This window comes from Anomalospiza imberbis, chromosome 2, assembly GCF_031753505.1.
Source record: "Anomalospiza imberbis isolate Cuckoo-Finch-1a 21T00152 chromosome 2, ASM3175350v1, whole genome shotgun sequence".
In the NCBI taxonomy this organism is placed as follows: Eukaryota; Metazoa; Chordata; class Aves; order Passeriformes; family Viduidae; genus Anomalospiza; species Anomalospiza imberbis.
The window spans coordinates 468,042-480,091 of record NC_089682.1 but is presented as its reverse complement, the minus strand read 5'-3'; the positions used below and the strand labels follow the sequence as shown (position 1 = coordinate 480,091).

Below are 12,050 nucleotides of genomic sequence, written 5' to 3'. Positions count from 1 at the left end.
CGCTACCCGCGGTGAGCACCGCGGCCTGGCCGCCCTGCCCTCCCGGCGTGGCCGCGGCGCCGCCGCCAGGCCTTGTGTGCCGGGAGACCGGGTGGTCCCGGAGTGGGGGGGCGCGGGGCGGCCCCGGGACGGAGGAAGGGCGGGAGGGAGGCGCGAAGGCCGCGAGCGGGTGGGATTTCTCGGCAGCCCTGCCCCGGCTATCTCCGGAGTACCTGCCCGCTTTTGGGGATTTTGAGGCCTTTTTGGCTGTCCCGGTGCGGGTCCGGTTGGAGATTCCGGGTGTTTTCCGCGCGGGATGCACGGCTCTGGATGCGGGTAACGGCCCGGCTGTCCCCGGGGCCGGGAGTTATTTACTGTCGTGCTCACAAGCTGTAGTTCAAAGCTCGGTTGTTACATGTGACTGGAAGTTGTGGCGATGGCGTGAGTTTCTTTGGGTGGGTTCAGGGGGATTTTCTGCTGTTGCTGTTAAACTTCAATTAGAGCCTTTTAGCGTGAGGGGTCCCTCCGCAGCTGGGGCTGCAGGGAGTGGGAGACGGATGTTGTGTAAAACCCACGAGTTTTACTAATTCTGGTCCAGCTCTTCAGTTCACAGATCCCGAATCCCTGGGGCTGGCAAAGCCCTCCCAGCCCATGCAGTCCCACCTTGTCCCCAGCCCAGAGCTCTGAGTGCCACCTCCAGGGGACACCTGCAGGGATGAGCACTCCAAAGCTCCCTGGGCAGCCCCTGCCCAGGCCTGAGCAGCCTTTCCATGGGGAAATTCCTGCTACTGGCCAAGCTGAGCCTGCCCTGGCCCAGCCTGAGGCCGTTCCCTCTCCTCCTGTCCCTGTTCCCTGGAGCAGAGCCCGATCCCCCCGGCTGTCCCCTCCTGGCAGGAGCTGTGCAGAGCCACAAGGTCCCCCCTGAGCCTCCTTTGCTCCAGGCTCAGCCCCTTCCCAGCTCCCTCAGGAATTCTCCAGCCCCTTCCCAGCTCCGTTCCCTGCCCTGGACACGCTCCAGCCTCTCCAGGTCTCTCCTGCAGGACCAGAATTGGACAGAGCCCTCGAGGTGCAGGGAAGGAGGGGTGGGTTTGAAGTAGAACAAAATGCACACTGTGGGAGGGGGAAATCTTTTGATAACCCGCTTTTTCTTAGAAAATGAATTTTTAGTTCTCTTCTTAGGTAGAGTTTGGCGTTTAGTGATCTCATGGCGATGTGAAAGCAGTGACTTAGGAAAGAGGAACCACAGAAGATGAGTGGCTTGTGAGTTTGCAGATAAGGCTGAGAGTCACAACAGCGGACAGCTGGAAAGTGCAGGGGATTTTTATCTGGCCTGAAAGGGGGGCTTGCACTGGGACAAGGGGAGATGGTTGAAAGTATTCTTCAGGAATGGAGAGGTGTGTTTGGGAGCAGGTCCTGGTGGAGAGAGAGCTGGCGGGGATCAGCCTGGAGAAAAGGATGTGCAAGGTGGACTTTTCCAGTCTCATAACTCCCTGATGGGTCAGCTTGGCCAGCAGCAGGAATTTCCCCTTGGAAAGGCTGCTCAGGCCTGGGCAGGGGCTGCCCAGGGAGCTTTGGAGTGCCCATCCCTGCAGGTGTCCCCTGGAGGTGGCACTCAGAGCTCTGGGCTGGGAGGGCTCAGGCTGCAGTGTTGCCCTGTGCCAGAGGAGCTCTCCCAGGAGCTCCTCTCAGCTCGGGGAGCTCTGAGAGTTTGTCAGAGCAGCTCTTCCTGGCTTTTACCAGGATCCTTTCACTGATATTCCTCTTCCTGTGACAAATGACGCCTGTAAGGATTTGCCTGTGGATGTGTGGAGACCTTTAACACTGCAAAATTGTGCTGTGTGTCTGTTGGAGTAGTTGGAGGTGGCGCTAAAAATCATCTTTTTGGTTCTGCCAGGGGAGTGTGGGGTTGGGCTGGTTCTTGTGGGCTGATTTAGTCTCCGGCTGTGCAGGGATGGCTGTGGCTGCTCCCAGTCCGGATTTGGCCATTCCCAGGAAGTGCTGTTGGTGTTAGGGAAACAAACACTTCAGTTTTAAGGATGGGCAGATGGATGTAGAGATTTCCCTGGGGGAGGCTGTGCTGGGCAGTGCCCAGTCCCTCTGTGCTTGCCCTGGGCACAGGGAAAGGGCAGCTTTGGCTTTAACAGGAACTGCTGGCTTTGGGAATATTCCTGCTGTGGGCCATCCTTGAATTGCTGAACTTCTTCATTCTGCAGTGCTGTGTGTGGCTACTGCTGCCAGGGAGTACCTGGGAATGTCGGGGAATTCCTGCATTTCCTGCTGAATATGGAGGAGTGTGGGGTGGGGCAATATTAGCTTGTTTTTGTTTTTGTTAGTGGGACATTATTTTAGTAGTGCATATTTCTTCTGGTTAGTTTCTTCATTTTCTTCTGGCTAATACGGCTTTTCATGGATCATTACACCCATTATTTTTGGTTAACATGGCATTTTTGGGGGTGATACTTGCTTTTTTTTGACTTTGGCTTTTTCTTCTAATATGGCTTTTTTGGGTTAACATGGCATTTTGTTTTTCTAGTTCTATCTTTTTTTTGTTGCTAGTACTGCTGTTTTGGGGATAATATGAACATTATTTGGGGTAGTACTGGCTTTTTTTGTTAATCTGGCGCGTTTTTGGCTAATGAAATTTTCAGTGGTGAAGCTGCAGGAAAACACGCCACAGTTCCCTGACAGTGTGCCCAAGGAGCTGTGGGGATTGTGGTGGGTTCGTTGACAAACTCAGAGAGTTGGAGCAGAGTTTGTAGCAGTTTGTGCTGGGGGAGGAGGCTGGGGAGAGGCAGCAGGGAAGGTGCTGTAAATAATCCGTGGGAGCTGGAGAGGGAATTGGGCCCAGCAAAACTCCCCTGGAACTGCAACTGCTGGGAAGGGCAGAAGTGGGGACCAGAGGGAGGCTGGATTCCCATAATCCCTGTGCAGTGCATTCCCCTCTGTCGTGCTCAAAGCAGCTGGCAAAGAGGGTGGAACAGGAAAATCATTCCTGGAAACCCCCGGGATTGCTGTGGGATCGCTGCTGCCCAGGACACGGGCCGAGATGGGCAGGAACTCCAGCCATAATTAAGGGTGACACCTTAATTTTAGGGACACTGATGTTTAGTGACACCTCCTTAGCTGTGGTGTCACTGGAATGTTGGTGCCCTTGCCCCTCCTGGGGTTGTGGCAGGCTTTGGAATCACACGGTGCCAAGGGGCTGGTGCTGAAGGGTTCTGATGGGATTGCTGCCCTCAGCAGTGAGGGAGGTGGAAAATGAGTTTGCAGGGTGAGCTTTCAATAAAACCTGAATTCTGCTTTCCAGATCTAGGAAGAAAACCTGATACATCCTGAAAATGTTTAACAAATCCTTTGGAACTCCATTCGGAGGCAGCACCGGCTTTGGGACAACTTCAACTTTTGGGCAAAGTAAGTGAAATATCCAAGGTGGTTTTTAATGAGGTGTCTTTTCCTGAAGTGCAGCTGAGAGAGTCACATGGAGGTGGTGATCCCACGTGGGATGGAATTAGGGAGCTGCTGGATGCTCCAGCTGGCTTGGAAGAGTTTCAGGAGCCTGAGGCTTCACCCCTAACCAAGCTTTCAGTTTGGGCTGACAACCAGAGTTCCATGTCTGCTGTGGAAATTCCTTCTGTGGGAAGAGTGGGAAATGCAGTGCTTAGGGAAGGCGGTGCTGCTGGGGCGTTTTGGGGATGGGACAAATCCGTAGTGGGTTTGCTGGGAAGGCTCGGAAGGGAGCAGTGTGTGTTCCGGGGGCTGTTTGTGGAGCTGCAGCCTGAGGGGGCTCACTGGGCTGTGCTTGCAGATGCTGGCTTTGGTACCACCAGCGGAGGAGCCTTCGGGACCTCGGCCTTCGGCTCCAGCAACAACACGGGCAGCCTGTTCGGGAGCACGCAGACAAAGCCAGGTACTGGCTGGGTAAAGAGGGGAGGGGAGAGAGGGAAAATCCCCAAACCAGGCAATCGTCAACAAAAAGTAGCCAAAAAACGCCCTCCCATGCCCAGACAGCACGAACCTGTCAAAGCTCCCAAGCAGAGGCGGTTGTGAAGGGTTAACAGCCTGTTTCTGTCTGCAGGAGGGTTGTTTGGGTCCACCACGTTCAACCAACCAGCCACCTCCTCCACCAGCACTGGCTTTGGCTTTGGAACATCCACTGGGACATCAAACAGCCTCTTTGGAACCACCAGCACTGGTGGAAGCCTCTTCTCCTCCCAGAGTAATGCCTTTGCACAGAACAAACCAGCTGGTTTTGGAAGTGAGTGAAACTGGTTCCCCTCTGCAGTTGGGTGGGAGAGCGGTGGGAGCTGGATGTACCTGGGGGCTGGGACAGGGCTCAGGGTGGGGCTGGGGGCGTTTCTCCTGGAGGATACAGTGACAGCCCTGTCCCCGCAGCAGCTGGGGGGGAGCTCACAAGCTCCTGAGTCTGTAGCTGTGATTTCAGCCCTACGTTTTAAAATAAATTGCCCAAGGTGGTTGGCTGGAATGTTTTATCCTGAATACTGTTTTGGTGCTATTTGATTTTAGGTTTTTATCCTGTGGCAGAGCAGTTACAGTTGGATTTGTCTGTGCCAGGAGAAGACAGGGAATGCTGTTAAACTCTTCTGTAATTTCATGAGGCAAAAGCAACTGCTTGCAGCCCCTTCTGAACAAAGAAAAGGAGCCTCACAGATTCTCTTTATTATGAAGTTTCTGTGTAATTTTCTTCCTGCTTGTCGGGAGTAGAAGGAAACTGGCTGCTGTGGTTTGTCTGGTGTTTCTGGGGTGCTGAGTTAAGGACACTTCTGCAGCAGAGAGCTGCATTAGCAACACCATCAGCTTCCAGCTTTGCTGTCAAATTATTTTTCCCAGCTGTTCTTTCCATTTTCAAACCAGTTTCTAATTTGAGTAAAGTATTAGGGTGTAAGTTTTAAACACTTAATTTGGGTTTGTTTTAATACTGATGTTGCTATTTTTTTATGCTTTATTCAGACTTTGGTACGAGCACCAGCAGTGGAGGGCTCTTTGGGACCACCAACACCACTTCCAACCCCTTTGGGAGCACATCTGGCTCTCTCTTTGGCCCAACCAGCTTTACTGCTGCTCCAACTGGCACAACTATTAAATTTAATGTAAGTTCTGCTCTTTCTTCTTAGTCCAGCCCATTCACTGTGGCAAGTACTCAGTTTTGCAGTTGTTCGGTGGTGTCTTGGTCACTGAGGTGAAAAATTGAGTTCATGTGCAAGTGTTCTGAACTGATTTGAAAACATCCCTTCTCAAACACTGTAGAATTTCAGGCTTGCTGGGTGTAGAGCCAATGCTGAAGGAGTAAAGGACCTCCTAAAGCTGAGCCTTCCCAGCAAGTGCCGTGGAATTCAAGGTGATCCATGGCAAATGCTGGCAGCAGTAAGGGTTAGAGACATCTTGGGATGGGTCAGGATCAACACAGCTCTCCTGAGCCTGCCTGGCTCTGGGAATGGGACCTGGAAGGAGAGGAGTGATGTCCTGCTTCCTCTGGACGAGTCCCCTTTAAGGCAGGATTCAGTAACTGCTACAAAGTTCTGTGGCAGTTGGACCTGGAGGGTGGCCCAGCAGAGAGGCCTTGAGGAACTGGGCTACCTGGGGCCTGCTGGAGGAGGGATTCTGTTCCCCAAAAACTTGTTCATGCAGATCTCATCCCTCTTCATTTTTGGACTGATCTGATGTGAGACTGAGACTTTGGGGGCAGAGCTGTGCTGCTGCCTGGGCTCTTGCAGTGCTGCTGATTTGTACTTCCACAGCACTGTTAAAAAGAGGGGGGATAGTGAAATTCATGCAGGGCTCCAGGATTTATGTCAGAAGCTGAGGTAAACTGCTTTTAAAGTGAAACGGAAAGCAGAATTGCTGGGAGTTGTTTGGTGGGTAATTCCAGTGTTGATCATCAGTAAACACACCTGGGTGAGGCCTCAGCTGTACAAATAATGATGGAATCATAAAACCATGCAACCAGACAAGGCTTGGGTTGGAGGGACCCTAAAGCCCACCCAGTGCCAGCCCTGCCATGGCAGGGACACCTCCCACTGTGCCAGGCTGCTCCAGCCCCAGTGTCCAGCCTGGCCTTGGGCACTGCCAGGGATCCAGGGGCAGCCCCAGCTGCTCTGGGAATTCCATCCCAGCCCCTGCCCACCCTGCCAGGGAACAATTCCCAATTCCCAATCTCCCATCCAGCCCTGCCCTCTGGCAGTGGGAGCCATTCCCTGGCTCCTGTCCCTCCAGGCCTTGTCCCCAGTCCCTCTGCAGCTCTCCTGGAGCCCCTTCAGGCCCTGGCAGGGGCTCTGAGCTCTCCCTGAAGCTCCTCTTCACCAGGTGAGCACCCCCAGCTCTCCCAGCTTGGCTCCAGAGGGGCTCCAGCCCTGGAGCAGCTCTGGGGCCTCTTCTGCACTTCCTCCTAGAACTCCACATCCTCCTGTTCATGGGCCCCAGGGCTGGAGGCTCTGCAGGTGGGGTCTTGCCCGAGCAGAGCAGTCACGCAGAGCCTCAGGTGTGTGCTAGGTGTAGGATTTCCCAGGATCTGCAGGGAGTTCTGGCTGTGTTCCCTCAAGTCTGGCTGGATTTTAACCTGGCCCTTCCTCCCTTCCCGGCAGCCCCCAACCGGCACCGACACCATGGTGAAATCCGGCGTCAGCACCAACATCAACACCAAGCACCAGTGCATCACTGCCATGAAGGAGTACGAGAGCAAGTCCCTCGAGGTCAGTGCAGGGGGACACAGCCTTGCCTCGGGCCTTTCTGGGCCACGGTTTCTGTCTGTGCTCGTTAATGCAAAAGTATTAATGAACCGTCAGTGTCTGCATCACACACGAGTGATGTTGTCAAGTAAAACAATGAATGCAACGCCACGTTAATTGCAGTTGGGTTTAAGTGCTTAATGCAGGTCGGGAAGAGCTGAAATTCCATCTTGCCAGAAGGACATGAGATCCTGCTGGGAACAGCCCTGTTCTGCTGAGATAACAGCAGGATCCCAGGCAGAGCTCAGTTGTTTGTTATAAACTAGTGTTCCCAAGGATTTATCCTGAGGCCTTCCCATTTGGGCTGGTTTTGGACCCTTCAAAACAGATAGTTAATAAAATATCTGAAAGGGCTCTGGGATGTCAAATTGAAGTCCAAACATTGATCTAAGTTCAAGTCCCATTTTTGGTGTCCTTATTTTTAAAAATGTGGGTGTTGCAGCTTTTCTTGGGCCTTCACCTTGGTGAAGATGGGGTGCTGTGTGAGTGTGGTAAGGACACTTGCCTGCTCTTGTCCTGTGTAAAAACAGCTGGACTTTCCCCTAGGAACTCCGTTTGGAAGACTACCAGGCAAATAGGAAAGGGCCTACCAATCCTGTAGGAGCAGGAGCAACTGCTGGCTTGTTTGGCTCTTCCACTGCCACGTCCAGCACAGCCACAGGACTTTTTGGCTCTTCCACTACCAATACAGGTTTCTCCTACGGACAGAATAAAACTGCTTTTGGAACCAGTAAGTACTGCCTGGCCCTGGTGTTCCCCTGAGTGCATGTGCAAGTATTCTGTTAAACCATTTAGAATTCTGTGATGCAAAATGTTGAAACACTGCTGTGAGCTCCGAGTTGTGCTGGTTGTATTGCCAGCATTCACTGGTGGAGCTCCTTGTCATAGGAATCTGTTTTCTTACTTTCCCTTGTGTCACGATCCGCTTGCTGCGGGGTGTCGTGATGGTTCTTTTCACCGATCCCAAACGTGCGAAAAGGCAAACAACAAGGGACTATCAGTTAATCACAACAAATGCACCTTTATTAGGGGCCAAAACGGTAAATGCCATAGTGGGGGTCAGAAAGGAGATAAAAGGATAGAGAGAGAGAGAGAGAGAGAAGAGGGGGATGGGAATAGCTACCAACACAGGCGAGATCCTCAGTGGTCCGGACGATGGGGATCCGTCTTGTCGTGTCGGGGAAGTCTTCGAAGTTCTGGTCAACTCAGGGGTCCAGTTATAGTCCACAGAGGAAAGAGGGGGGAACATGCAGGACAATGAGAGTCTCCTGTGATTGCTGCGGGGGAACAGGTGAGTCCACCGAAACCACCAAGGCAGGACGAGCACAGTGAAGAATAAGTCCATTGGAATTACGGAAGGGAAACAGGTCATGTCATTCCTGGTCGGACCACCATTTTCCCCCTCCCTGTAGTAGGGGTCTCAGTCCCAGTCCTTGGGAGGAGGGTTCTCAATCTTTGTCTGTCACGGTGGTAACGAGGCAGATGAGGGGTCTTCAGCGAAGGACCACAGGAGTCACCCCAAGAGTTCATTCTGCTTAAGAACAGAGATTTGAAGCAGGCCGTGCATCAGGCTGTCCTGTGCTGGGGCCATGCCAGGTCTTTGCCAAGTTCTTGCCAGGCCTTGTTCGGAACAGCTAGCATGATGGTTCAGTGGTTCCACCTGCACTGTGTCCAGTTCTAAGCCGGAACTGCAGTGGGGGAAGGGATTCTTTCTCGTGGCAATCGGAAGGCAGAACGGAGAGCAAGGGGCTTCAGACGGGCTCTTACACCTTGGAAAAAATTTAATCAGCAACTGGATTTTTATTAGGTTTTGGTGCAAACTAAAAAGTAAACAGATCATAGAAACCCAGAATGGTTTGGGTTAGAAGGGACCTTGAAGCTCACCCAGTGTCACCCTGCCATGGCAGGGACACATCCCACTGTCCCAGGCTGCTCCAGCCCCAGTGTCCAGCCTGGCCTTGGGCACTGCCAGGGATCCAGGGGCAGCCCCAGCTGCTCTGGGCACCCTGTGCCAGGGCCTGCCCACCCTGCCAGGGCAGGATTTTTCCCTAGGTAATGGATATTTGTGTCTGTGGAATTTGACTGTGAACAGATCCAAATCCTCCAGGCTGTGAGAATGGAAGTGGTTGTTGGATGAGCACAGATAGCACCCAGGGAGCACCTGGGGCTGGGCCAGGGCAGCTCAGGCTGGATCTCAGGGAAAGGTTCTTCCCCAGAGGGGGCTGGCACTGCCCAGGCTCCCCAGGGAATGGGCACGGCCCCGAGGCTGCCAGAGCTCCAGGAGCCTTTGGACAGCGCTGCCAGGGATGCCCAGGCTGGGGTTGTGGGGTCTGGGCAGGGCAGGGCTGGCACTGGGGGATCCCTGTGGGTCCCTACAGCTCAGGATATTGTGTGACCCTGTTTCCTATGTGGATCTGCTGGGCTGGGTCTCTAACTGCTGTTGGTGTCCCAGGTACCACCGGCTTTGGCACGGGCACCACCGGGGGGCTCTTTGGGCAGCAGTCCCAGACCACGAGTCTGTTCAACAAACCCTTCGGCCAGGCCACCACCACGCAGAACACCGGCTTCTCCTTCGGGGGCACCAGCACCCTGGGCCAGCCCAACACCAACACCATGGTAAGAGGGGCTGGCAGCGGGGCTGCAGCTGCTCCTGCTGGCCACGGGAGGCTGCAGCTTTGGCATGTGCCTCACTCTCATTCCACTGCAGCGGGGTAAAAACAGGGTGCCGAGCTCTGAAGGCTGCGGTGGAGTGAGGAACCTCCTGGCAGTCAGCTGTGTTCCTGACAACTGGAGAACAGTCAGCTGTACTCAAATCATGTACCCACTCACCTCCTCAGGCAGCTGCTCTCTAGCAACTCCTGTGCTTCCGATCGTTTTCACACAGATAATGTCATTCCAGTATCAACCTTCTATGGGAGTTCAAATTCTGGGCTTTCTGGTGACAAATGAGCAACGTCTGGGGGCTTTTGCAACAGAAGGATTCTATGTAGTTGTAACTCGTTATCTTACTAGAGGCTTTGGCTCCAGGTATCCCATGTTTGTGAATTTGTTGTGACTTCTCCCAGAAAACCCTGTGAAATTCTTCTTTTCCGTTTCTTTTCCATCTCCCTTGCTCAAAGCAATGAGGAAATTCCAATATCTTTTAAATCCTGGAGCATAAATTTTTGGTTTGTGGGTTTTTTTTTTTTATTTCCTGTTAGTAACTAATTTCTTGGAGGAGGACTAAAGCTTCTGGAATGCTCTTCACCCCTCCTCTTCCCCCAGCACGAGGGCAAATGCAGCATTGTTTTATTGCCTGATTTTGTGTGCTGGATCTGTTGTTGTTGGTGCTGGACTTGGAAAAGCCTGGGAGCATTACCTTAACCTGGTTCCTTTTTGTAGGGTCTCTTTGGGGTCACCCAGCCCTCGCAGCCTGGAGGCCTTTTTGGGACAGCTGCCAATACAAATGCTGGGACTGGATTTGGAACGGGAACTGGCCTTTTTGGACAAGCCAACACAGGATTTGGTGTTGGTGGTTCGGTATGTCTGTGCCTCCGTAATAAAGAGGGAAAACCAAGCAGAGCCCTGTTCCAGGGGGCTGACTGCACAGAAGCTGTGTCAGCTTAGGAATTAGGATGTCTGAGATACAAAAGTCAGGTGGTTTGCTGCAAACTGGAGGATAAACAGGTGTAGTAGAGTCATTTTTTTAACAAGTGATGTGTGGATAAAAGCAGCAGGAGATATTGAGGTTCTTGGTGCCTGGGGTGCCTCAGCGCAGGGTTGGAAATACAGGTTATAAGTTGTGATGGACCAAAACCAAACTTGGTTTAAGTGCCTTAAAGCCCCTTGAGTCTGACCCTAACAGCTGCTTTTGGGGGATCTTGCAGGTGGCTTGGGATAACCCCACTCATGGGAGGGCGGGCTGGGGGGCTCAGCTGTGCTTGGCTTCAGTTCTGCTTCCTTGCCTGCAGCCAAACACCAATACAGCTCCTGTGGCATCAGCATTCCAGGTTTCCAAGTTGCTGTTGTTTTCCTTTCAGACCCTGTTTGGGAACAAGCCTGCTGGATTTGGAGCCACCACGACCAGCGCTCCCTCGTTTGGTACCACCACGGGCGGGGGCCTCTTCGGTAACAAACCTGCTCTGAGTTTAGGAACCCCTACAAACCCTTCCAGTTTGGGCACAGGGGAAAGAAGTGTGGTTTCAATCATTTAAATCTCTACTGTGTGTAGAACACACTGTGGAGAGCACATGCTGAGTACTGTAGTGTTGGAATTGTCAGGTGAGCAGTGGCCCTGGCACAGAGGAACGTGCTGGGTGCTGGGCTGTGCCTTTGCTCTTGGTGGGCCTCCCTGACTCAGGAGGTAGATGGTCAAGTGCCACTGTTTTGGTGACTTAAGGGAATTTTCAGCCTGGGATAGCCAGGAAAGCCCCCGGGATCCAGGGGAGCATTGGGAAGGGCATTCCCAGCAGGTCAGGGAGGGGATCCTGCCCCTCTGCTCAGCTCCAGGGAGGCTCATCTGGAGTGTCCTGTTCAGTTCTGGGCTTCACAGTTCAAGGAAGACAGGAGCCACTGGAGAGGGTCCAGGGAAGGCCACAGAGATTATTTGGGGTCTGGAGCATCTCTGGTGAGGAGAGGCTGCTGGAGCTGGGCCTGGTCAGTCTGGAGAAGGGAAGGCTGAGTGAGGATCCATCAATCCACACAAATGCCCCCTCCATGCACACAAATGCCCCCTCCATGCATACACATCTCTCCAAGGGTGCCAGGATGGTGCCAGACTCTGCTCCGTGGTGCCAGTGGCAGGACAAGGAGCAATGGCCAGGAACCAAAACACAACAGTTCCAGCCCAGCCTGAGGAAGAACTTCCTTCCCTGGAGGGGCAGAGCCCTGGAAGAGCTGCCCAGGCAGGGGCTGGAGTCTCCCTCTCTGGAGACATCCCAAACCCCCTGGCACGTTCCTGTGTCACTGCTGCCGGTGGCCCTGCCTGGGCAGGGGATGGCCTGGGTGGTCTCAGAGGTCCCTCCCAACCCCAGCCATGATGGGATTCTGTGGTTGAAAACTCTTGAAATCAAGGATTCACAGGGGTTTGTTAGGAGGCTATGAACACCCTGTGTTCACCCTGTGCTGTTGGCACAGCAGCACTGGAAGAATTGGGGTAAAACCAGTGATCCCTGGGCTTGGGCAGGTGTCAGGAGATCTGCACTGCAGTGAAGGTGAATTGAGTCAGCTCCACTTTAGCTGGTGGCTGTTGTTGTTCTTGGTGGTGTGAAGGACCAAAGTCCTGAGGAGCTGATGTTGTGTTCCTGGAGGCCTCTGATGTGAGAACTGATGTTGGGTGGGTTTGACTGA

At 53.3% G+C, this 12,050-nt stretch overlaps 1 protein-coding gene across 7 annotated transcripts in view; it reads left to right on the top strand.

Annotated features, from left to right (window-relative positions):
* The first annotated feature begins 297 nt into the window (after positions 1 to 297).
* Positions 298 to 12,050, top strand: part of NUP98 (nucleoporin 98 and 96 precursor) — a 36,913-nt gene continuing 25,160 nt past the window's right edge. The window contains exons 1-11 of one of the 7 annotated variants that reach the window (XM_068179175.1): positions 299 to 315; positions 1,147 to 1,294; positions 3,288 to 3,390; positions 3,785 to 3,886; positions 4,055 to 4,234; positions 4,948 to 5,087; positions 6,579 to 6,686; positions 7,269 to 7,452; positions 9,175 to 9,338; positions 10,104 to 10,241; positions 10,742 to 10,802. In XM_068179175.1, the coding sequence (XP_068035276.1) occupies positions 3,318 to 3,390; positions 3,785 to 3,886; positions 4,055 to 4,234; positions 4,948 to 5,087; positions 6,579 to 6,686; positions 7,269 to 7,452; positions 9,175 to 9,338; positions 10,104 to 10,241; positions 10,742 to 10,802 (1,150 nt within the window). In that variant the 5' untranslated portion in view covers positions 299 to 315; positions 1,147 to 1,294; positions 3,288 to 3,317. Of the gene's footprint in view, positions 316 to 1,126; positions 1,295 to 3,286; positions 3,391 to 3,784; positions 3,887 to 4,054; positions 4,235 to 4,947; positions 5,088 to 5,559; positions 5,802 to 6,578; positions 6,687 to 7,268; positions 7,453 to 9,174; positions 9,339 to 10,103; positions 10,242 to 10,741; positions 10,830 to 12,050 lie in introns of those variants that run through there. The other 6 variants (XM_068179150.1, XM_068179168.1, XM_068179186.1 and 3 more) reach the window with 6 other exon arrangements.